Source organism: Medicago sativa, chromosome 7, assembly GCF_051527215.1.
Source record: "Medicago sativa cultivar Bolivia chromosome 7, Bolivia_mono, whole genome shotgun sequence".
Classification (NCBI taxonomy): Eukaryota; Viridiplantae; Streptophyta; class Magnoliopsida; order Fabales; family Fabaceae; genus Medicago; species Medicago sativa.
In genome coordinates, this window is record NC_140755.1 from 65,177,606 (window position 1) to 65,202,672 (window position 25,067).

At 30.9% G+C, this 25,067-nt stretch overlaps 1 protein-coding gene and 1 long non-coding RNA gene across 2 annotated transcripts; both read left to right on the top strand.

Annotated features, from left to right (window-relative positions):
* Positions 1-12,186: 12,186 nt before the first annotated feature.
* Positions 12,187-12,696, top strand: LOC146907721 (uncharacterized). Its single transcript, XM_085729156.1, has one exon. It carries the CDS (start codon positions 12,187-12,189, stop codon positions 12,694-12,696), a length of 510 nt encoding a protein of 169 aa, XP_085585282.1.
* A 7,492-nt stretch (positions 12,697-20,188) lies between these two features.
* On the top strand, positions 20,189-23,908 carry LOC146907722 (uncharacterized). Its single transcript, XR_015019098.1, has 2 exons — positions 20,189-20,408; positions 23,611-23,908. It is a non-coding gene; the product is annotated as an uncharacterized LOC146907722 (long non-coding RNA).
* Positions 23,909-25,067: the final 1,159 nt, after the last annotated feature.

Below are 25,067 nucleotides of genomic sequence, written 5' to 3' on the forward strand. Positions count from 1 at the left end.
GAATATTATTTTTTTGGAAGCTTTAGGTCATGCGACACCAGATAATACGTGTGGTTCACTATGTTGCCTTCTTCTTTGTTGGCGGATTTTACAAGGGACATGAATGTGATGCTTAATTATAGATTTCCTTAGCTATTTTGGGTCCTTCTTTTATGTATATATTTATTTTTTCTTTTGAGGGTTTTGGCCTAGTCCCCCCTTATTGTAAACATTTTTCCTTTTTTTTAATAATATTTCGTATTGGAAAGGCGGTAGAGGATGGAGGCTTCTGTTGGGTGCCAACCTAATTGGGATGCTGGCCTTATCGGAAAAAAATGAATGCAAAATATATGTTGGTTATCAATGACAAATTTCAATCAAAGAATATTATGGCCATCTTTAATGTGGGAGACTCTTCTAACCACATTTTAGTTAACCACAATATTCGAACACAAGATCTTCTTAAAGATATGGGAGTCCATTTCCACTGATACAAATATATAAGGGTTAATAGGTCTTTACCACTCTGTAATATAGGTCATTTTCGGTTTTCCCCCGTGTAATTTTTTTTAATTCACCCCCCCTATAATTTTATTTATTTACCCCCCAATTGGCCAAACAAAAACCAATTTTATTTTTTTTCAAGAAATTTTCGTTTTTGTTTAGCCTATTAGGGGGGTAAATCAAAACAAAAATATTTTACAGGGGATAAATAAAAAAAGATTACAAGATGTAAAACCGAAAATGACTTATATTACAGGGGGTAAAGACCTTTTAACCCAATATATAATGTTGGTTTTCCTCTCTCTCTCTATATGAAACTCTATATAATAATAATAATAATAATAATAATAATAATAATAATAATAATAATAATAATAATAATAATAATAATAATAATGTATAAAGAAAATAGCCTATTTTTGATTCTCTTGGACTGACTTTTCCTCTTTCCCTAATTACCCTCAACTTTAAATACCAATAGCACATATAACAAATAGATAAGAGTAATTTCAAATATTAAAAAAAGTGTAACAAATACAATCGTTATTGTCCACGATATATCAATTTTTTTCCTTATCCTTTATTCTTTAAAAAAGATAATTGATGTGAGTGAATTCAAAATAAAAAATATATATATGTAATAAACCCAATATGAATATATGTCCAATTTTTTTTTATTATGCTTTAAAAAGTGTAACAAACTACATCGAGTATATAAGTAAGATTTTTGGCTGACTTTTTTATTATCTTAATTATACCTAAAACAATGTATTCTATAATAATTATTGTTGTTGGTGTCATTAAAAAGATATGAATTTAGATTTTTTTTTTTGTTATATTGTTGATGTCATTGAAATAGATAAACATGGTTGGTTTGGTCTGTTCCCTCAAAAAAAAAAATGGTTTGGTGTGTTATAATTTGAAAGCAACAACCATGTATATTTATACATTTAATCAAAATAAAAAATTCATATAAAAACATTGTTCATAATTTTCAAACTTTAACGCAAAAAAAGAGTGGAAAAACGGGCACGTTAGTGCCCGTCTTTTCGCTAATAATAATAATAATAAATCTTTCAAAATAATAATAATAATAATAATAATAATAATGATAATAATAATAATAATAATAATAATAATAATAATAATAATAATATTAATAATAATAATAATAATAATAATAATAATAATAATAATAATAATAATAATCTATACTTATTATATATAAAGAAAACTACCTTTTTCAGCACTTTTGGGCTGGATTTTTCCTTTTCAAAAATACCCTCAATTTTTAATACAAATAACACATATAACAAATAGATAAGAATAAATTTAAATATTAAAACAAATGTAACAAACACGATATAAATAAATATATATGTCTGTTTTTTTTTCTTTATCATTTAAAAAGTGTAACAAACTAGATGAGTATATTTATAGTTACTTTTACATTATCTCAATTATACCCTTAAACAACTTTTTCTATAATAAAGATCGTTGTTGGTGTCATTAAAAAAAGAATTTAAATTATATATTTTTTGTTATATTGTTTGTGTCATTGAAATAAATAATCATGATTAGTTTGGTTTGTTATAACTTGAAAGCAACGGACATTTATATTTTTAGTTTTATTCTATATCTGAATTTCATAAAAAAAACGTTAATAATTTTCAAATGTTAGCGTAGTAAAAAAAGTGGAAAGACAGACACGTGGCTGCCCGTATTTTCGCTAGTAATAGTAATAATAATAATAATAATAATAATAATAATAATAATAATAATAATAAAATATTAATGAAAGGTTGGTAAACAACAATGGACTCTAATTACAAGTAAAATATTTTTGTGAAATTTACTCTATGAGTTGGAGGGGCAAATATGATTCATCAATGTACTTTAGAGACATTTAAAAATTATTCTAATTTTAAAGGATTTCTTGCTATAACATAATTATTAAAAAATTATTTAATTGATGTAAACATAACAAGATGTTTTTTTTACTATATTTGTAAAAAAGAAGAAGAGGTTTTTTTAATATATATATATATATAGTGATCAAACCAATTTATATTTGTCACTTGCAAAGATGAAAAAATGGTTGAAATTTTCAGGTTATTTTATATTATGATTCTTTTTGTTTCCCTATGTCTTGTTGTAGTTGACGGAGTAAGTAAGTTAGAACAAACTTGTAGTGAGGACTTTGAGTGTTATATAAAAAATCCGCACGTTCCTTTTGGACACCTGAGGTGCTTTGAAGGTTTTTGCCAACAATTGGAAAAGCCTACATAGTTAAGGTGATTTTTTCCCTCTATTATGTATACGATTTTCATTTACTTTTCTTGTCATAATGTCGTTTCTCTTACACTTTCATATATTTCTCTAACCTTGCAATTTATTTAATAGCCTTAGAAGCATGTTATATAAATATATATTAAATTAAAAAGGGAGTACAATGAGTACTCTAGCTGATACAAGAAAATCTAAAGGCCTATAAAAGATAAGCATGTTAAATTTATTATGAAATTTTTAACTTTGTTTTCTTGGGAATGAAGAAGATATGTTTTAGGCGTATGACCTTGGTTCTCGATATATAATGTAATAAAATTCAAATTGAGTTATAGAGCTCAAGAATAGTGAAGAAACCGTAGTTTTTTATTTTATTTTTAAAGGTGTTATCTTAAGGATATTTTGATACATTTACCGACTAATCACCTAATAATACCATCATAGTGAGACTGTGAGATTCCCTAACATCCAAATTTGAAACCTAAGTAACTATCCAGGTCAGTTGTATTTGGTCGTTGACAAGGTTAAAATTAATGATGGTTTCATTTTATAGAGCATATGTACAATAAAAAAGAGGCAACACATTGTACCAAAAAAAAAAAAAAAGAGGCAACACAAACATATTGTACTATTTGACCCGATAAAGAAAGATAAAACATGTCATGCTAATTGTAAATTTATGAAAGAAACAACTAAAAAATCAATTAATTGAAGATCTTATATGTGATATTTGTAACATTTATATATTAATTAGTTGAAGTTTTATCCTAACATGAGTAATATAGTCATTATTAGTATTGTTTTTATCTTAAATTATTTAGTTTGTTTTTGTAACATTTCTATACTAGTTCCCATAAAAAAAAAATTTAATCATAATGTATTTAGATTAGATTTTCTACACATATAAACAAAAAAGTTTAAAAGTCTTTAGTATTTTTATTTAGGCACATACCATTGTTTTTTAAATATACCAATTTATAAGTTTGTACATGTTGCATATGTAGTTGTGGAGAGTTGATTATAAAGATTAATTTGTAAAAGAAATCAATGTAACATTAATCTTAATTGTATATAGTATATATAAGGCAAGGAACCTCATGATTTTAGAGGTATAAAGGTAAATATTTTCCAAACTTTCAAAAAAATTGATGGTCGCTCCAGCGATATACCTACTTACATGGACAAGCATGATAACATCAACACATTAAATTGTTGATATATCTAAGGTATATAATGATAACATATAGAGGTTAAGTTGAGAGAATATAATACCAACCAAGAAATCCCAAATAATTATCAATAGAATCCTTGTGTAGGTCATGTAACGTCGTGGAATCCCTAATTAATAGTGAGAATGCAATTTGGTCATTAAAATGACTACGTAAAGATTGAGAGAATTTGGAAACCAGAAATTTATATATTATGTTTAACTTAATAGTACCTTACCAAAAGACAAATATCAATACCAGGCCCCAAGATCAAAACCTTAACTCATATCGAGATGTCAGAAACACCTCGATCACAATTAGATTTATGTGGATAGGAACATTTGGGTAAAACCAAAAAAATATAAAGAGACATGAAGGCGAGAAAAACACAAGAAAGGAAGTTGAATTGTATTGGATTTTTTTGAAAAATATTTTCCAAGTTAAAAACAAATTAAAGGATGCAAAAGATAACCAGAGAAGAGAGAAAAGGTCAACACATATATTTATCCTGGTTCACCGCAGAATCTGGTATTACGTCTAGTCCTCTAACACCAGAGATTTTTTTTACCATAATTAATCTTGATTACAAACTACTTAGACATACATGTTTAAGATTTTCTGCCTCTTCTTGAAGACTTTTACAATCCAACATGATTCGAGTCTGCAGTCAAAATTGATGTTTGATTACTTTTCAGATTCAAAGAGTGGTAAAATCAATTAAGCACAAAGTAATTCTAAAAACTTGAGCAATTCTAATATGAGAGTTTGTATGATTTCTTTTTTTGCGCTAGAAATTTTGTCAGAGTTTTGGCACAATTGAAAGTGTGTAGTTGTGTCTCTTTCTTCAAATGCTCAATGTACTTTTATATGAGATTTGAATAGAGTCGTTGTTTGAAGATATTGCCAGCACATCAAGATCTATCTTCATAAAATAATTATTTTCCTCTAAGGGATAATTTCATTGAACACCACTTCAAAATTTCTTTGCTCCTTTTAGAACGATTTGTTGCATCCACTTTGTCTTATAAGAGCTTTATCCATTTCTACAACGTATCTTCATTTAACTTAACATGACAAAACATACTAATGAACCTAGACAATGATGTTTCTTCAAAATAAGACAAAACTGATCAGATGTTCTTCAGAGCGCTGACCGTTGGCTTGATCCTTCTGAGCTTCATCTTCAGACCGAAGCTTGTCTTCATAACTTGATCTATATTTGATTAGAGCTTTGGCTTTTAATTAACCATCTTCAAAACAAAGCATTGTCAATAGAACTTCGTCTTGGGTACCAAATATGTTCTACTTTGTTCAGAGCATATCTTTCAGAGGTTAGTGTTTTTCAGAATCAAAATATTGACTTCAGAGTCAGAATTTAATTTTATGGTCTTACACACTAGAACAAACCTTGGAGTACCCCAATTGTTCTTCTATACATTGTTAACATCAAAACCTTAGAGACATCATTCTAAAACTTATCTTGGTTCAACAAGGTAGAGAGACATTGTGAGGATTTAGAGAGAGAGAGAGAGAGAGAGAGAGAGAGAGAGAGAGAGAGAGTAATTGTAGAGTGTCAAATGAGAAAATTTAACTCTATCTGAAGTGCTTTTAAATCTCAAATGAAAAAAAAATCTATAGACAAAAATATTCACACAATAAAAACTAGCAAGACTAGAAAATAGAATGCTAAGATTTTAAGTGTAATTGATCTACCAAAGTATGAAAACCGGGGTATAACACTTGTAACTAAGGTAGAGGGAAATTCTTTTACCTCATGGGTATAACAATGGTCATTGGTGGAGGGGATGGCCATGGATTTTGTGTTGATAAAATATGGTTGGTGCATAAACTTAATGGTGCCCCTAAACTAAGTGCATTTTCACTATAGGTAGTTAATTACTAAATACAATTAGTGATCTACTTCAATTATTAACGAATTCTTAATTTTTTATTTACTAATTGAATTCTTATTACAAATAAGAAAAAATAGATAACGTAATTAATATTTTAATGATGATTAGAATTTTAGTTTTTAGTATAAGAATTAAATTATCGTTTTGACATAATTAAAAAGTTTTTCTTAAGAATGTATGTGTTGTGAATAATTTTGTCAGGAATAATACTGACATGATCCACCAAGATATAAATAAGAAAAGGACGACGCTTTGGTAATATTTTGTTTATGATGTACCTAGCTTGTTAAATGTTAGGATGGTATTGATATTTTTTTATGGGAAATAAATGATGATATGCGTTTGATATTTTCTAGGAGAACCTGCATCATACATGGGTTGTTTAATATGTGAGTCAAAGTACTGAGTTAATTGGATGGTAAAGGGCTATTGTGATTTATTATCCCGACCTTCTGGTTAACTCTGTTTTGGTGTGAAAATCTCAATCACTCTTGTTGACACCATGATGTTAGGGCGTACTGATAAATCTTGGTAACTCAAACTAGTCTCCTAAAAAAAATCATAGAAGTGAAAATGTTTGTACTAAAATTCATTGAGAGGGATGCTATTCTTGTATGATTGTCGATATCCTCCTATGATACTTTCTTGAGCTTGAGTTATTTGTATGACATGTATAAGGAGTAGAGGTGCATGAATATTGCATTTGATGTATATATCTTATATAGTCATATGTACACCTTATATGTTTTTGTGTTTTGTACGTATATTTTTATGTTTGTTTCTAATTGAGTGACTTGGAACATATATCACCAGGGACGGATTTGGCCAGGGCATGGTGTGGCAAGTGCCACACCATTTTTTTTTTTTACTTTCCTTTATTAGTTTACTTTATAATTTTACTCATTTATTAATACAAACATCTTTTATGTTTATACATGTGTTTATATTTTTACTCATACATGAATCTTTTTTTTTTTGAAATATATACATGTGTCTGTATTTTTACTCGTATATTAGTAAAGGGGCTATTTTTTTTATTAATTCTTACATGTGTCTATACAGTACGGAGTTTTTTTTTTAAAAAATTTATACTCATGTCTATATTTTTCACTCGTATTTAATACAGAAATAATGTTTTGTATAATTTGTGCATCTGTCTATATTTTTATCCATATATCAATACAAAATTTTTTTTTTATAATTTCTACGCAATTGCGACTTGCTTCCAAAAAAAGAGCGCAACACGCTCAACCGTCCCTATGCACGGGAATTCTGCTAGAGCATTTGATTGATCTATTGTAACGTCTTTATTAAATTTAATATTATTTAATTATTTGACAGAATTTATTTTCCCCACTAATACTGTGAGTTCAGATCCGCCCCTGTATATCACCCCAATGTTTTCTAACTATTTCTCTTGTATACTCCCTCCGGTCACATTTATAAGCAAAAATGTACTTTTTAAGTTCATTGAATATATAATGTATTTGGTCTATATATTGACCAAATACATTAAGTATTGAATGAATCTAAAAGTTCTTTTTGCTTATAAATGTGACCAGAGGGAGTAAATTATATGCAGGCTATCATCAAGATAAGATTAAGGAATAGTGTCAAAGTGTTTAATCATGAGAATAAATTGGATAATTATTATCTCACCTATGTTATGGTGTTCCTAAAAGTTTATAGAATTATTGTTTATGTTTAAATTGGGTTGTAAGACTTCGATATTATTATATCAAGTTTGGGGTTAATAATATGGTCTCGACTTATTGTTGGATATAGAGAAAATATTATATATGATTTTATTATTTTAAATTATGATGTAGTGTTATTATTAGTGGTGTGGATGTGATATTTTATAAAATATAAAAATTTATTTATTTTACGAAAACAATTATTATTAGTTTTTTTTAGGGAGCAATTATTATTAGTTTTAACTTTCTTTTATTTGATTTTTTCTACTCTCAGTTTAAAAACTTACATAATTTTTAGATAATCTCGTATCTCTTATTCTTAAAGCTTATCAGGTTAAGCTACAACTAAACCTAAAAATTTCCCTCTAATTACCTATCATTTCTTGCTAATCCTCTAAAGCTTAAAATATTTCCCTCCTTCTATATGTTGAATTTGAAATTCAAAATTTGTCTGGCTATTGTTACATTCCTTCCAGTTAGCTCTTCCATTAGTTTTGCACTATTAATTTTTCTTTTTTTTAAATTATACTCCTTTCACACTGCCATGATGAGTTAAATGGTTTTCCATTACCAATACCCCGTTCCAATTTCCACGCCACCTATTCCCATTTTTCTTTTCGGTACAACCAACCATCCCACCCAACCTATTTCACTTCCCAAGGCAGACGACTTCTCCCCTCTTGGCTCCTTCTCAATTCACTTCATTCTCCCTCCCAATATAAATCCAACCTTCTCTCTTCTTAAAATTTCATTTCACATCGGAATTCTCTCTTTGTTTTGGTTATACTCCTTTCTTTCTTTTTAATTATCAATGTCAATCCTTTTTTATTTTCAAATTGTCTTCATGCTTTGTTACAATATAAAGCATGGTCTTCTTGGGAATAACTTTGGATTAGAGGCTGAATATCTCAGCTGAAACCTGTGAAATTTTGCAGCTAGGAGTTGGTTAGGATATTATTTTACTACTTAAAGGAATTTGCAAGTTTGGTGCCGCTTTTGTATGTTGTCATGGCATTGATTCAATTACAGAAATATAGATGGAGAAGGAGATGTATTGTTGGTCTTCCCATGCCTTCTGCTATGTTGCCGGGTTTCAAGAACTTTTCATTTCCAATAGTAAAAGTATACCTGTTGAGATAGATGAATGGGTTAGATTTAACAAGAAAAAAAGATGAACAGATTAGAGAGTAATGTATATATAGTTCCAGTGTAAATAGATCAATTGTACGATTTTTATAATTGTTACCTTGCTTTATTATTTTATTGTTGGATGCATGTAGATTAAATGTTTAAAGTGGCCGATTTCAAGAGTGCGTGTAAGAGCTTCCAATTTCAGATTCTCACAAGAGAGTTGCTTTTTTGACAACGAATACTTTCAATTGACAAATGAAAATGACCTTAATACCCCTGACGGTAGTTAACAACCGCTGGTAAACACGCCGGTTGTTAACTAACGCTGAGTGTCAGCGGTTGTTAACAACCGCTGTGTTCTGCGATTAAACAACTCCAGAACCCTCATTTCTTCATTTTCCAGCAACACAAACACTATCAAACTCTCTTCCAAATTTCTCCAAACTTCAATTGCACGAATTTGAGCCCAATTTCTTCAATTAGATTACAAGTAAGTTCTCTTCTTCTTATTTACATGTAATGTAATATGTTTAGGGTGTTAGTTTTGATAATTTTGAGCAAAATGTTAGTTTTAGGTAGTTTTAGGTTATGTTAGAAAATTGCAAATTATGCATGATTTAGTTGCTTTGATGGATTGTTTATGCTGGAATTGATGTTTAGAGACAATGTAGGTACAATGTAGTTGAATTTGATGTTGAAATAACACCAATTGTGTTAGTATTTTGAATAGCACTTAAGGTGTTTGATGAAATGCCTAAATGAGAAAATCTTGTTTTTTTGTGTAATTTTTTTTGCAAAAATGTTAAATTATGTAATTTATATATGTTATGGTGTTTATAAGTTTGTTTTTTTTTGCTTTTTTGGCAAGTTTGATGAATGACGTAATGATGAATGACATAATGTGCCTAAGTTTAATTTTTCATATGCTTAAGTTTAATGTGTGATAATGTAATGGTTAGAACCATTGTTCCATAAATTTGGCATAATGATAATCATAATGTAGAATAACCATATGTGATAATGTCGTTAGATTAGGTTTGATGAATGCATAAGTTAGATTAGATTAGAACCATTGTTCCACGTAATTATGTTTTTTAAAATTTGTTTTGTACAGATATGGCTAGGGATACGGATGAGCAGCAGTGGATTATAAGAGAGGATAGGATGCGGAGAGGTAAAGAGGCGAGTACCGCTAGTGCTCGGAGAGAAAGGAGTGCTGATGACCCGTATGTCCCTAAGCCTCGGAAGCGCATGGACCCGAGGATTCATGGAGAGGGCTCACAGTCACAGGCACATGTGGATGACTCCTCCCAGGTGGTTGATCCGACACCAGCGCATGATTATGCTGGGTATGCGGATGAGGGTTTTGCTGGATATGATCGGATGGAGGAGGAGAGGATGTTTTATCAGCCGCCGCGGGAGGCCGAGGCACAGGATGAGGAGATGGGAGATGATGAGGGGGTGCCAGAGGATGTAGTGGCAGATTATATGGAGGCACATAATGTTATTCTCGAGGGTGAGCCTGAGCGTCAGCGTCAGCCACGACGAGATGGTCGTGTTCGGCGGATACCGCCCTATCCTGCTGGAGAGGCTCCCTTTCCTGGAGGACCTCAGACCTTGGCATTGTTCTCCGACTATGCGAGACACGTGGCGAACCCTCTTTTGGTGAACCACAATAATGTAAGTGTTTAAATTGTTTAAAATTCTTTAAATGTTTTAATTAATTATATTAGGTAGCGTAAGTGATTTAATTAAATAATATAACGTAGCGTAAATTGTTTAATTAATTAATATAACGTAGCGTAAGTGATTTAATTAATTAAAATTAGGTAGCGTAAGTTGTTTAATTAATTAATATAACGTAGCGTAATTGATTTAATTAATTAATATAACGTAGCGTAAGTGATTTAATTAATTAATATAACGTAGCGTAAGTTGTTTAATTAATTAATATAACGTAGCGTAAGTGATTTAATTAATTAAAATTAGGTAGCGTAAGTTGTTTAATTAATTAATATAACGTAGCGTAAGTGATTTAATTAATTAATATAACGTAGCCTAAGTGGTTTAATTAATTAATATAATGTAGCGTAAGTGATTTAATTAATTAATATAACGTAGCGTAAGTGATTTAATTAATTAAAATTAGGTATCGTAAGTTGTTTAATTAATTAATATAACGTAGCGTAAGTGATTTAATTAATTAATATAACGTAGCGTAAGTGATTTAATTAATTAATATAACGTAGCGTAAGTTTTTGAATCATTTAAAATAGTGACAATGTCTTATTTAACTTGAATTTCAGATGTGGCATGATCAAGCGGGTTATAAGTGCGTTAACGCAGGGAAGAGGTTGAAGGAGCTTGATAAGCCTGAGGAGGCTTTGAGATGGTTTTGGGAGCCTGTGGAAGGGTCTGGCCTCCTTGGTTTGATACACGTTGGGTATTCGACTGTGACCCATGCGATGATACGTGCTCTATGCGAGAGGTGGCACACGGAGACGAGTAGTTTTCATCTACCTGTGGGGGAGATGACGATCACTCTGGACGATGTGCATAATCTTCTGCACATTCCTATTTACGACCGCATGTTGGAGCACGATGAGTCGATGGGTCGGGACCGATCGATTGATATGATGACTAGGTTGTTGGGCATGTCAGATGCTGATGCCAGAGATCAGGTTAGGGATGAATCTCCTAGTCATATCAGTTATCCCGCACTGAAGCGGGTTTATGAGGAGCACCTGACTGAGGCTAGACGGCTTAAGCGTCCACAGTCGAGGGAGGAGATGCAGGAGAGAGCCAGGAGGAGGGCGTGCTGTGTGAGGAGTTTCCTTTTATATCTTGTCGGTTGTGCGCTGTTCACTAACAAAACGAACAGACACATCGACTTGATATATCTGGATTGCATGGCGGACTTGGGGGCGATTGGGAAGTGGTCGTGGGGAGGGATGACCTTAGCCTACCTCTATGATTATCTGGATGATTATGTTATCTTGAATAACAGAACGATGGCTGACTCTGCGACTCTTTTGATGGTAATATTTATCTTAATTTGTTTATGAATTTATTTTATAAATTTTATTATCATGTTAGACTATTTTATAATGTTTTAGATTTATTGAATATTTAACTCGAATAATTTATTTTCTTAGACTATTATTTATTTTGTTAGACTATTATTTATAATGTTAGACTATTATTTATAATGTTAGACTATTATTTATTTTGTTGTAGGGATGGATTTTGGAGCATTTGCCAGGTCCTTACCCAAGGAGGCGTAACCCGGATTGGGACCTGCGGACACCATGTGCTGGGAGATGGCTCACTACCAAAGGCCATACGAGTGTGCACCATTACCGATCACGCATGAATCGCATGGAGGTGGATGACGTTAGATTTTCTACCTATGGTGATCGCAGAGACGTCCACCCATTTCAGATGTTGTGCACTTACTCTGGATGACTCATGTGCGGGAAGGAGAGGGTGTACCGTCATTTGCCTGAGCGGGTGAAGAGGCAGTTCTCCTTTGTGCAGGACATTCCCAGACATCCTTCAGTTGTCCCTCAGGTGCCTACACAGATGCTGACTACTGTGTTGATGGACGTTGCTGCATGGTTAGTAGGTGGTTGGGTAGATGGGTGTCAGACACCATGGCATCATGTTCCTGGCTACATGGCTTGGTATGCCACAGTCTTTCACCCTCGCATTCTCCCACCTAATGAGGGATCCCCTCCCAGGCCGGCGAATGTGGAGCAGCTGATTGAGGAGGAGCATGCCAGGGAGATGCCTGACACACTGACGATCGTCCGGGATGTGGCGCACATAGCCCGAGATATTGCAGTCAGGCATGGCGAGATGACCAAAGAGGAGGTTGTCCAGGAGGTCTTGCGGATAGTTAGTGCTACTGAACCTGTCCTTACTTCTCAGATTTTCAGGCGGCGCAGGGGGCAGCAGAGGCAGGCTAGGCAGGGCTGATTAGTATTAGGATTTTTTTATGTATTTTTTGAGTATGATGATGATGATGTATTATTATGACATGTTCCGTACATTTTACTATTTTTATGACATATACGTACGTTCGTTATATATTATTTCTTGCGTTTTAATTTAACCATGTTCCTATTAAATATTGGATGAATATGTTTAGGTATTATTAGATGAAAATTTTAGATGAAAATAAAAGTTAAAATTGGTTAGGAAAAACACAAAATAAGGAAGATGGAAATGAGCTTCTGGAAAATTGTTAAGCACGTAGCGGCAGTTAACAACCGCTACACTCAACTTCGGCGGTTGTTAACAACCGCTGGCACTCAACGGTAGTTAACTACCGGCGTGTTTTCTAGCGGCAGTTAACAACCGCTGGGGGTATTAAGGTCATTTCCATGTGTCAATTGAAAGTATTCTTTGTCAGAAAAGCAACTCTCTTCTCACAATAATTGAATTTCTCAAATTAGGTCTGGGCTTCATCAACTTGTTGGACTTCAATTTGGGCTTCTTTGTTTTTCTATTAGTTTTCTTTTTACTTAGTTTCCCCCCATTTTACTTAGTTCCTACACTGTGGTTAATCAAGTGTATTTTCATTGTATTTCAAACTCAAATTGGTAAATTTCACCACTTTAAGTTTGAGGGGGACTATTACACTATAGTTAATCAACTATAGTTAGTTGATAGGTTAACTAGAGTTAGTAGTTTGGTTAAGAGTTAGTTACAACTAGTTACTTCAACTAATCTCTATATATAGAAACACACATGTATCATTTCTATTATTTTTTATTCATTTCTATCTTTGTGATGACTTTATTAAGAGAATTACACAATCTTTTTTTCCACTGCATTTGAGCTAGAACCATGTAATCCTCTGATTACTAACAATTTTGGTTAGAAATCTCAAGGATTGGGATTTGTTGAGGGGTTTACTTCAAGAATAGGAACCCAGGCATTTGGTAGCTATTTGGTGGCTGATTTCTTGTTTAAACTCATGCAACTTGTGCATCATTCACAGTGAAAGAGAATAAGTTCGGCGTATATATTCATCGAGAGTGGATTAGGTCCAAAGCGAGGATGATTGAGTTGAACCACTATAAACAACGATGTTGTTTCTCTCAACTCTCTCTTTTTAATTTTCTTGCAAGATTAAATTGGATTGTGATGATGTTGGCATGTGGTTAATTACAAATTGTATTGTTGTGATTCAAGTTTAACATTAACAAGTTGATTTAATTAACAATTTCAAGTTATTTTTCTTAGTTCAATCACTAAATAGATTTGTAATCAACTTGATTTCATATTTGTCATAGATTCATTTTTTTTATCAACTTGATTTCATTTGTCATAGATTCATTTTTTTTTATCAACTTGATTTCATTTTTATCAACTTGATTTCATATTTGTAATAGATTCATTTTTTTTTTTTTGAAGAAGCTAAATTAGCTCATCAAAATTGGCACTATGGAGAATCGAACCTGAGACCCTTAGGAGGAGCACACTCGCAGGTCTCAAACAAACACCACCAGACCAACCCATGTGAATTTCATAAATTCAATGTGTTAATTGTGTCTTTGTAACGATTTGTTGTTTATACTTATGTTTGATTTGATATCGTTGTGGTTAGAAATTTAGAGAGTTAATTTCGCTATTCAAGAATCAAACGATTGTTCAACTAAGAATCACTTTTTCATATTAAGAATCACAATTATCCGATGCCAAGGCCATCTATTTGCATCTCCAGTAAATAAAGGTCACAACTTTTGATGAGAAAGGAAAAAGAAGAGAGACACGTACATGACTTTTTAATTTGGGTTTTAATCTCAAACTTACATTTCGATCCGGATTGAATCATTCATATCTCACAATAACTACTCTCTTACTTAATCTTAACACATCCCTTATATATATATATATATATATATATATATATATATATATATATATATATATATATATATATATATATATATATATATATATATATATATTGTGTTAACCGGTGCCCCGGGGCACTGGTTAAGGTATCTAAAAAAGGAAATATTAAATAAAAAAAGGGATAATTATATTGACCTCCCCTGAGGTTAATGTAAATACAACAAACACCCCCTCTATTTTCCGAAAAATCATTCACCTCCCTTACTGTAAGAACCATCCAACTTCCGTTAGAGAGAAATGGTTAAACATGTTGTTCTGGAAATGGTATTCCTCACTCTTCGAATGGAAAACCCAAAGGAAGTGAATCAATAAACACTCGAGTATATGGAACCAGGTCATCAAAAGCAATCTTTCATCCTTTTTCTCAAAAAACCAATCTTTAATCCTCTCAAATCAATCAACTGAAACAACCGAATCCACACTACCATTCACATCAATTGCTAAATTGAGTTGGAGCATAACATCTCAGGTCACTGCAATTCAAAAAATTAATAGACAAACCAGTAATTCTTGCAAGATTCGCAGCCCTGTTAAGCTGATATTGGTAGATTTGAATAAAAGGATATTCAAATAATACTTGATTGAAATATGTAGATGATTTATATAAGATCTTAAACCTAAGGGCAGTCACTGTTAAGCAAATTAATTACTCAACAATTGAAAGAACACAACAATCTGTTCAATTCAAGTCGAATAACAATTCAAATTTTCCTTTTGTTAGTTTTCTAAGGAACCAACGGAAATAGGAATGCAGAAAAGGAACAACAACACAACCGTTCTTAGGAGCCAAGATCATACCTCTTTACATTGAGAAAAAGTATGATGGCAGTCAATTAACGGTGTTAGGCAAAGGGGTCTCTCACATGATTTATCAAATAATAAGGGAGGTTTGTGCATAGTGAAAAAATAGAGGGGGTGTTTCTTACATTTGCATAAACTTTAGGGGAGGTTGATGTAATTTTCCCATAAAAAAAAGACACTTTTTTTATTTTGAAACCTTGATTACACAATTTTCAATGCAAAAGCTTCTACTTTTGCTTCCTTAACTAGTGCCCCGGGGGCACTGGTTAACATTTTCCATATATATATATATATATATATATATATATATATATATATATATATATATATATATATATATGGGTTAGCTGCAATAGACCCATTCATTTTTATGAATGTCTATTTTAGCAACCGGCACCTTTTCACTTGGACAAAAAGACTTATGTTTTTTTTTTGGAGCAATTAAAACTAAAGGACGCAAATGTAATTGTCAGTTTTTCTTTTTATTTTCTATTTTTTTATGATCCCTTCTTGCCTCGTATCTGGAGCTATTTCTCTGAGTTTTTACGATCCCTCTTCCCTCACCACTTTCTCTGTGTTTTCCTTTTCTAATCAGCAATCTCTCTTCTCTTGAAATCTCTTGAGTTTTTTATTTCTTTTTTCCAATCATCTTTTCGGTTTCAGTTTTACACAGAACAAGAACCGATGAAACCCAATATCCCAAAATTAGATCCAAGCTTCAGTCGCCGCCATGGGCTGTTTTGGCTCCGCCACCCATTTCAGTTGCGTCATCTAAGTAGAAACGTGTCTACCTAGCTTCAGTTCCTTTACCTCCACAAGATGATATTTTTTGGTTGGTTGAATTTTGATAATTGATTGTATAGTTCTTGGAAGCAATTTTAAATCGTGATTTAGAAGTTGCAGGATAATATTTAAACTTTGAATAATAAAAATAGTGAATAAGAATTAGCTAAGCATACAATTGAATGGAAGCAAGAAACATCATCAATTCATGGAAGCTGGTGAATGGCAATAACAAAAGACGTGAAGGAAGAAAGAGAAAGGGAGATACAAAGTATTGTAAAAAAAAATAGAAAATAAAAAGAAAAACGGACAATTACATTTGCGTCCTTTAGTTTTAATTGCTCCAAAAAACAAAAACATGAGTCTTTTTGTCCAAGTGAAAAGGTGGTTGCTAAAATAGACCTTCATGAAAATGAATGGGTCTATTATAGCAAACTCCATATATATATATATATATATATATACTATACCCATATATATATAAATTATATTTTTCGTGTCCTTATAAAAAAAAATTGGCACTTTTTTGTTTCTATAAAAGTTTATAACATGTTCAGGAAGATTATAAAAGTTTCTAAATAATAGTTCAAAATTTGATTTCTATGTTGAGATTTTTGTTACTTTTATTATAAACGTTTTTAGATTTAAAAAAATTATATTTAATTTATCCATATTAAGAAATTCAAAATTATGTAAAGAAGTTTTATTTTTAAATGTTTTAAACTTGTATGAAAAAATTATTTAAAAATTTAAAAGTTTTGAGAATAATTAAACAATTTTTGAAAGACGGAAACATGTCAAATTTTTATGTGGTCGAAAAACTTAATTTGATAAGTTTTTTCACCAATTGTGTCACACATATCCATTTGACCTTGTTTGCTTAAACATTATAAAAAGGACAATTAACAACACTTTAGCCTTGTGACAAACAAGGCCATTAGCAAAGTGGCATGGGTCATCCTAAATGTTGCGTGACACTCATGTTGAACAGTTCGGATAACCTAATTCAATGATTTTGATGAAGATCGAGCGTAAACAGCCTAATTGTCTTCGTTAGATATATGAATGAGGTGGTTATGTGCGAAATGGTGGTAAAAAGATTTGTACCTTAAGGGTGACGTTGAGTCATCTTTATATAGGTGCGTAGAGAGCCTAATTGTCTACGTTAAATGTGGCGCCTCTCTAGGATGCAGTTGGAGATGGCACAAACGGTGCAGATGGGCTTGAGGCGCGCTTATGTGCAGTGATCCACACGGAGCTTGGCATGTGCCTTCGTCGTGTTTGGGCCTTAGCTTATTGAGCTCTTAGCCGGTTCGGAACACATAACATTTATTATATGAAGCTTTTAATCATTAAAGCATTCATAAAAAAAATTAAAAATTATCTCAACAAAAGCTGCAACAACCATAAAAAAATAACTATCATTATGGCTTTAAGAATTCAAATGATGCAACCTTCAAAAACTGCCACTTGAAGATTGCTCCATAAGTTTCAAGAGTAATGCATTACTTCCTGAAAGTTAGAAGATGCATGGTGCGCATTGAATGCAAAGTGTACTAGACTATCGTCAAGTAGTAAAATTTATGAAGTTTGTATCCATATGTTGGATGTATTGGTTGGCTAATGTATACTGATATGCCTATTTGTAGAACTAGTGTATACATGTCTCTTATTGTCCCTCGTTATTTATAGGGGTTGTAAAATTCATATGTCGCTACTATGAATATGATTAAAATTATGTAACTTAAGGGGTTGCATTTGATCAATGATTGTTTTTACGTAAACGATAGAAAATATAGGAAATAGAGATTATGTCAGGTTGGATTTCCCTCTCTTACACTTCTTACTAATTGGGTCCAGTGTTTACAATTGCCTATTTGGTTTCACAACATTTAAACAAAATAGTTAGGGAATGTCTTGTTCACTTGTATGCTTATGCGATTACAACCCTCAAATGTCTTAGAATAGTGTGTAACCTTTGAATGTTTGAATGAGCGCCAAACTATTGTCACAATGGCGCAAATATAATATGTCTAAAGATGCTACAGATTGAATAATTATAATTAGGGAAAGTCTCAAAGCTATGGTTAATAGTCAGTGAGATTGGATCATTTCATGGACATCCTTAAACGCAAAAATCCTTAAGAACAAGTTATAATTGAATTAAATAAAACCAAACATAACAAATTACATGGTTCAAGCAGTTACAGAGAGGGTCAACTACATGATCTAGCCTAGAAGATTAATTACTCATGCTATCTAAACATAAACAAAAAAACATGTAAAGAAATACATGAATGGGGAGCATTGTTAGTCGGTTCCATGCCTCCGAGATGCTTCTGAAGGCCTTCTTAAATCATGGTTTCACCTTTTTCTCCAAGTTAGAGTGTGTTTATCAAGTGAAGTAAGGCCTCTTTATTTATAGACAAAAAATTCACAATATTTATGTATCAATCGTTATGCGCCACATAATGGGCAATCATTGACTCCTTTGCTTTTCCTTCCAACTGCGTGATGTGTAGCTAATAGCATGCATCATGCATGTACAAAGAGACGTTTCTTCGTCTTTTCTTCATCCTCTCATTTCTCCTCACTGAAACATCAATAGTGACTATACCCCGAAAAATCACTTTGATAATCTTGTAAAAAGCATAGCATGACCACAAAGTTGTCTGGTTTGGGTGATTTAACATAGTCTAAGGCCTTCAAAATATTATATGCATCAATAATAGCTTTGCAACTTCAATGATAGTATTCTATTTAAACAATCAACCTAATAGATGAACCAATGAAATAGAACTAAAATTATACCAAATTTTTGGTTAATAAATAAATTGAAATCACAAACACTTAATTGGCTCAATAAATCAAAAGATATAACTTATTCAAATTAACTCTAAATTAAATATTACTCCCTCCGTTTCAAAATGAGTGTCGTTATAGGCCATTGCACACAGATTAAGGAATGGAATGAAATAATCATTAGACATAACACTTTTACTAAATTGCCCTTACTTTATAAGAAAAAGACAAACTTAAAGTTGCATTGAAAATTGTGTGAGAGAAAAGTTGGAGAGGGTAAAGTTGGAAGAAAAAAATTAAAGTTGTATTGGAAATGTAAAGCGACATTCATTTTGAAACAAACTTTTTTGGCTAAAACGACACTCATTTTGAAACGGAGAGTAAAATAATACAAATAGATTATAAATTTAATTTATAGACTCTAAAAATAGTGACTAATGAGGAATAATCAAATCACCTTGAATATATACTCATACAACTTATAACATCACCACTCTGCACTAGTTTTTCTCATTTATCATTTTTCTTATTATTTTACTTCATTGTATTACAGATGCAAAATATTCATTAGTTATCAATGAAAAATCTCAATCAAGGAATATTACGACCACCTTTAATGTGGCGTCATCTTCTGACAACAATTTAGTTAACCGCAAGATACGAACACAATACCTTCTTAAAGATATTGGGGTCCATTTCCACTAATGCAAACATAGTATAATATTGGTTTCCCTCTCTCTATTAATAATAATAATAATAATAATAATAATAATAATAATAATAATAATAATAATAATAATAATAATAATAATAATAATAATAATAATAATTTTTGAGGAATAATAATAATAATAATAATAATAATAATAATAATAATAATAATAATAATAATAATAATGAAAGGTTGGTAAACAACAATGAACTCTAATTACAAGTAAAATATTTTTGTGAGATTTACTCTATGAGCTAAAGGGGCAAATATGATTCATCAATGTACTTTAGAGACATTTAAAATTATTCTAACTTTAAAGGATTTCTTGCAACAACATAATTAATATAAACTATTTAATTGATGTAAACATAACAAGGGGATTTTTACTATATTTGTAAAAAAAAGAGGTTTTTTTACTATATATAATGATCAAACCAATTTATATTTGTTACATGCAAAGGTGAAAAATGGTTGATACTCTTAGGTTGTTTTATATTATGATTCTTTTTGTTTCCCTATATCTTGTTGTAGTTGACGGAGTAAGTAAGTTAGCACAAAGTTGTACTGAGGACTTTGAGTGTTATATAAAAAATCCGCACGCTCCTTTTGGACAACTGAAGTGCTTTGAAGGTTTTTGCCAACGGTTGGACAAACCTACATAGTTAAGGTTATTTTTTTTTCTCTATTATGTATATGATTTTCATTTACTTTTCTCTTCATAATGTTGTTTCTCTTACACTTTTATATATTTCTCTAACTTTGCAATTTATTTAATAGCATTAGAAATATGTTATATAAATATATATTAAATTAAAAAGGGAGTGCAAGGGGTACTCTAACTGATACTAGAAAATATAAAGGCCTATAAAAGATAAGAAAGTTAAATATATTATGAAATTTTTATCCTTGTTTTGTTGGGAATGAAGTAGAGATGTTTTATGAATAATATGACCTAGGTTCTCGATATATAATCTAATAAAATTCAAATAGAGTTATAGAGCTCAAGTGAGGAGAGTAAATTGTAGAGTTTTATATTTAAAGGTGTTATCTTAAAGATATTTTAATACATTTACCAACTAATCACCTAATAATATCATCATTGTGAGAATGTGAGATGTTCTAACATCCAAAGTTGAAACCTAAGTAACTAACCCATAGGTCAGTTGTATTTGGTCGTTGACAAAGTTAAAATTAATGATGCTTTCATTTTATAGAGCATATGAATAATAAAAAAGAGGCAATGCAAACATATTGTACTATTTGACCAGATAAAGAAAGATAAAATATGTCATGCTAAATGTAAATTTACGAAAGAAACAACTCAAAAATTAATTAATTGAAGATCTTATATGTGATATTTGTAACATTTATATATTAATTGATCATCATGTATATGGTTGAGCTTTGATACTAACATGAGTAATACAGTCATTATTAGTATTATTATTATTTTCATAATTTATTTACTTTCTTTTTGTAACATTTCTATACTAATTCCCGTTAAAATATCTATAAATCATAATGTATTTAGATTAGATTTTCTGCACATACAAACAAAAAAGTTTTAAAGTCTTTATCATTTTATTTAGGAACAATACCATTGTTTTTGAAATATACCAATTTATAAGTTTGTACATGTTGCATATGTAGTTGTAGAGAATTCATTAGACATAATTAATTTTTTTAAAAGAAATCAATGTAAAATTAATCTTAATTGTATATAGTATATATAAGGCAAGAAACTTCATCATTTTAGAGGTGTAAAAGTACATATGTTCCAAAATTTCAAAAAAAAATTATGGTTGCTCTAGCGATATACCTACTTACACGGATAAAAATGATAAATTCAACACATTAAATTGTTGATGCATATAAGGTATATAATGATAACATATGGATGTTAGGTTAAGAGAATATAATACTTACCAAGAAATCCCAAATAATTATCAATAGAATCCTTGTGTAGCTCACGTGACGTCCTGGAATCCCTAATTAACAATGAGAATGCAATTTGGTCATTAAAGTGACTACGCAAATATTGAGCGAATTTGGAAACAACAAATTTATATATTATTTTTAACTTAACAATACCTTCCCAAAAAACAAATATCATTGCTAGGCTCCAAGATCAAAACCCTAACTCATATCGAGATGTCAGGAGCACCTCGATCATAATTAGATTTATGTGGATAGGAGCATTTGGGTAAAACAAAAATAATATAGAGAGGCATGATGGTGAGAAAAACACAAGAAAGGTAGGTTGAATTGTGTTGGATTTTTTTGAAAATATTTTCCAAATTAAAAACAAATCAAAGGATGCAAAAGATAACCTGAGAAGAGAGAAGAGGTCAACACATATATTTATCCTTGTTCACCCCATAATCCGGTATTACGTTTAGCCCCCGCACACTTGAGATATATTTTTTTCACCGTCATCAATATTGATTACAAACTACTTAGACACACAAGTCTAAGATTTTCTGCCTCTTCTTGAGGACTTTTACAATCCAACATGATCAGAGTTTACAGTAAAAATTTATGTTTGTTTACATTTTTGAGTCAAAGAGTGGTAGACTAAATTAAGCACAGAGTAATTTTAAACACTTAGAAATTCTAAAATGAAAATTTGTAAGAATTTTTTTTAAGTGTTTTTGCGCTAGAAATTTTGTCAGAATTTTAGTACAATTGAAAGCGTGTAGTTGTGTCTGTTTCTTCAAATGCTCAATGTACTTTTATACGAGATTTGAATAGAGCCATTGTTTGAAGATATTGCCAGCACATCAAGAGCTATCTTCATAAGTAAATTCTTTTCCTCTAAAGGATAATTTCATTGAACACTACTTTAGAATTTCTTTGCTTCTTTTAGAATGATCTGTTGCATTCACTTTGTCTTATAAGAGCTTTACCCGCTTCTACAATGTATCTTCATTTAACATAACATGAAAAAACATACTACTGAACTTGGACAATGATGTTTCGTCAAAATAAGACAAGACTGGTCAGATGATCTTCATAGCGCTGACCATTGACTTAATCCTTTATAACTTCGTCTTCAGACCAAAACATGTCTTACTAACTTGATCCATATTTGATCAGAGCTTTGGATTTTTATTGGCCATCTTTAAATTAGAGCTTTGTCATCAGAACTTCGTCTTGGGTACCAAATATGTCTACCTTGTTGAACCAGGAAATAATTCTTTTCTTCAGAGTTTAGTGTTTTCAGAGTCAAAATATTGACTTCAGGGTCAGAATTTAATTCTATGTTCCTGCACACTAGAACAAAATTTAGAGTACCAAATTGTTCTTTTATACATTGTTAGCATAAAAATCTTAGAGATATTATTCTAAAACTTATCTTGGTTCAACAAGGCAGAGAGACGTTGTGAGGATTTATAAAAAGAGATAGAGAAAAACTAATTGGATGATGAATGACTATTGGGATTTATTATCCTTACCTTCGGGTTAACCATGCTTCGGTGTGAAAACCTCAACGACTCTTGTTGACCCCATGATGTTAGGGCGTACTGATAAATCTTGGTAACTCAGACTAGTCTCTAAATAAAATCATAGTAGTGAAAGTGTTTTCTACTAAAATTCATTAAGTGGGATGTTATTCTTATATGATAGTCGATATCCTCCTATGCTACTTTCTTGAGCTTGAGTTATTTGTATGACATGTTTAAGGAGTATAGGTGCATGAATATTGCATTTGATGTATATATCTTGTTATATCTTGTATAGTTATATGTACACCTTTGAAGTTTTTGTGTTTTGTACGTATCTTTTTATATTTGTTTCTAATTGAGTGACTTGGAACTTATATCACCCCAATGTTTTCTAACTATTTCTCTTGTATAAATTATATGCAGGCTATCATCAAGATAAGATTGAGGAATAATATCGAAGTGTTTATTCATGAGAATAAATTGGATAGTTATTATCTCACCTATGTTATGGTGTTCTTGAAAGTTTAGAATTATTGTTTATGTTTAAATTGGGTAGTAAGACATTGATATTACGATATCAAATTTGGGGTTAATAATATGGTCTTGACTTATTTTGTTGGATATAGAGAAAATATTATATGTGATTTTATTATGAGAATAATTGTAAGGCTCTAAGAAGCTGATATATTTTATTTTAAATTATGATGTTGTGTTATTATTAGTGGCGTAGATGTGATATCTTATACAATATAAAAATTTATTTATTTTACGAAAACAATTATTATTAGTTTTAAATGTATTTTATTTCGTTTTTTCTATTCTCAATTAAAAAACTTACATATTTTTTAGAGAATTTCTATAATAATTATTTTGGGATTTAGGGTTTTATATTAGTGGTATCAGAAATTGGTATGTCTGTCAGACTTATACGTGTTATGTTTCAACAATTTTTGTGTTACTATGTGCATTTTTGTGTAATTGCTTGATAGTATGTACGATATTTTATTTAATATTAAGCTGCATAACCTAAGTATTTTCATTACTAGATTCAGATGTAGCAGAAGCTTTAACTATGTGGAAGGAGTTGGAATTTGCAAAAGACATGTTTTTTATGAATCTTATAGCAAAATCAAATGCTTCTAATGTGGTTCAGGCATTGAACACTCATCAACAACATCACAACTATGCTGGCTCTATTATTTGAGATAGCATTAATTATAATGTATTTTTTGTAGTTTAAGATTCTTGCATGTTGGACGTGATACTAACCATGTTGTCCATTATATAGTTCAATACTCTCTTCATAATCCTGAATGTATATGGATTGAAGAGATCTCACCTTGTATTTCTGCAGTCTTGACTTTTGATTTATTGCCAGACTTTTGTTAATGAAATTTTATTTAAAGTAAAAAACAAAAGTATTTTCTTGAAGTCCTTCAAGACTTCATATAACGACTCCCAATATTTTTGTGAAAAACTTATTGCTTCATTCCCCGATTGAGAAACTTTGGATGCATGGGAACATTGAGTGGGGAAAGATTGATTCAATTCATCCTACATTCCTATGACATTAGGAGGCATATAATGTAGCTAAAACCAATCTCCGAGTGGAAAAGGGAAAAGTCTAGCCTCATGTAACCATTAGCCACTCCATCTATTTTTATACAACATTCGAGAAAAATTTATAGATGAAAATTTGAATCACCCATTTGAAAATCAGAGAATAGACATTCTTTATGCAAAACTCTCCGTAAACTATGTTTTATTTGAAAATTTTCAGCCATAATAAAAAAAATCAGAACAAAGTAAAATAAAAGGGGTAATAGTCACTTTGATCCCTGAATGTGTAGCAAGTAGTCATAATAGTCCTTCAATGTATC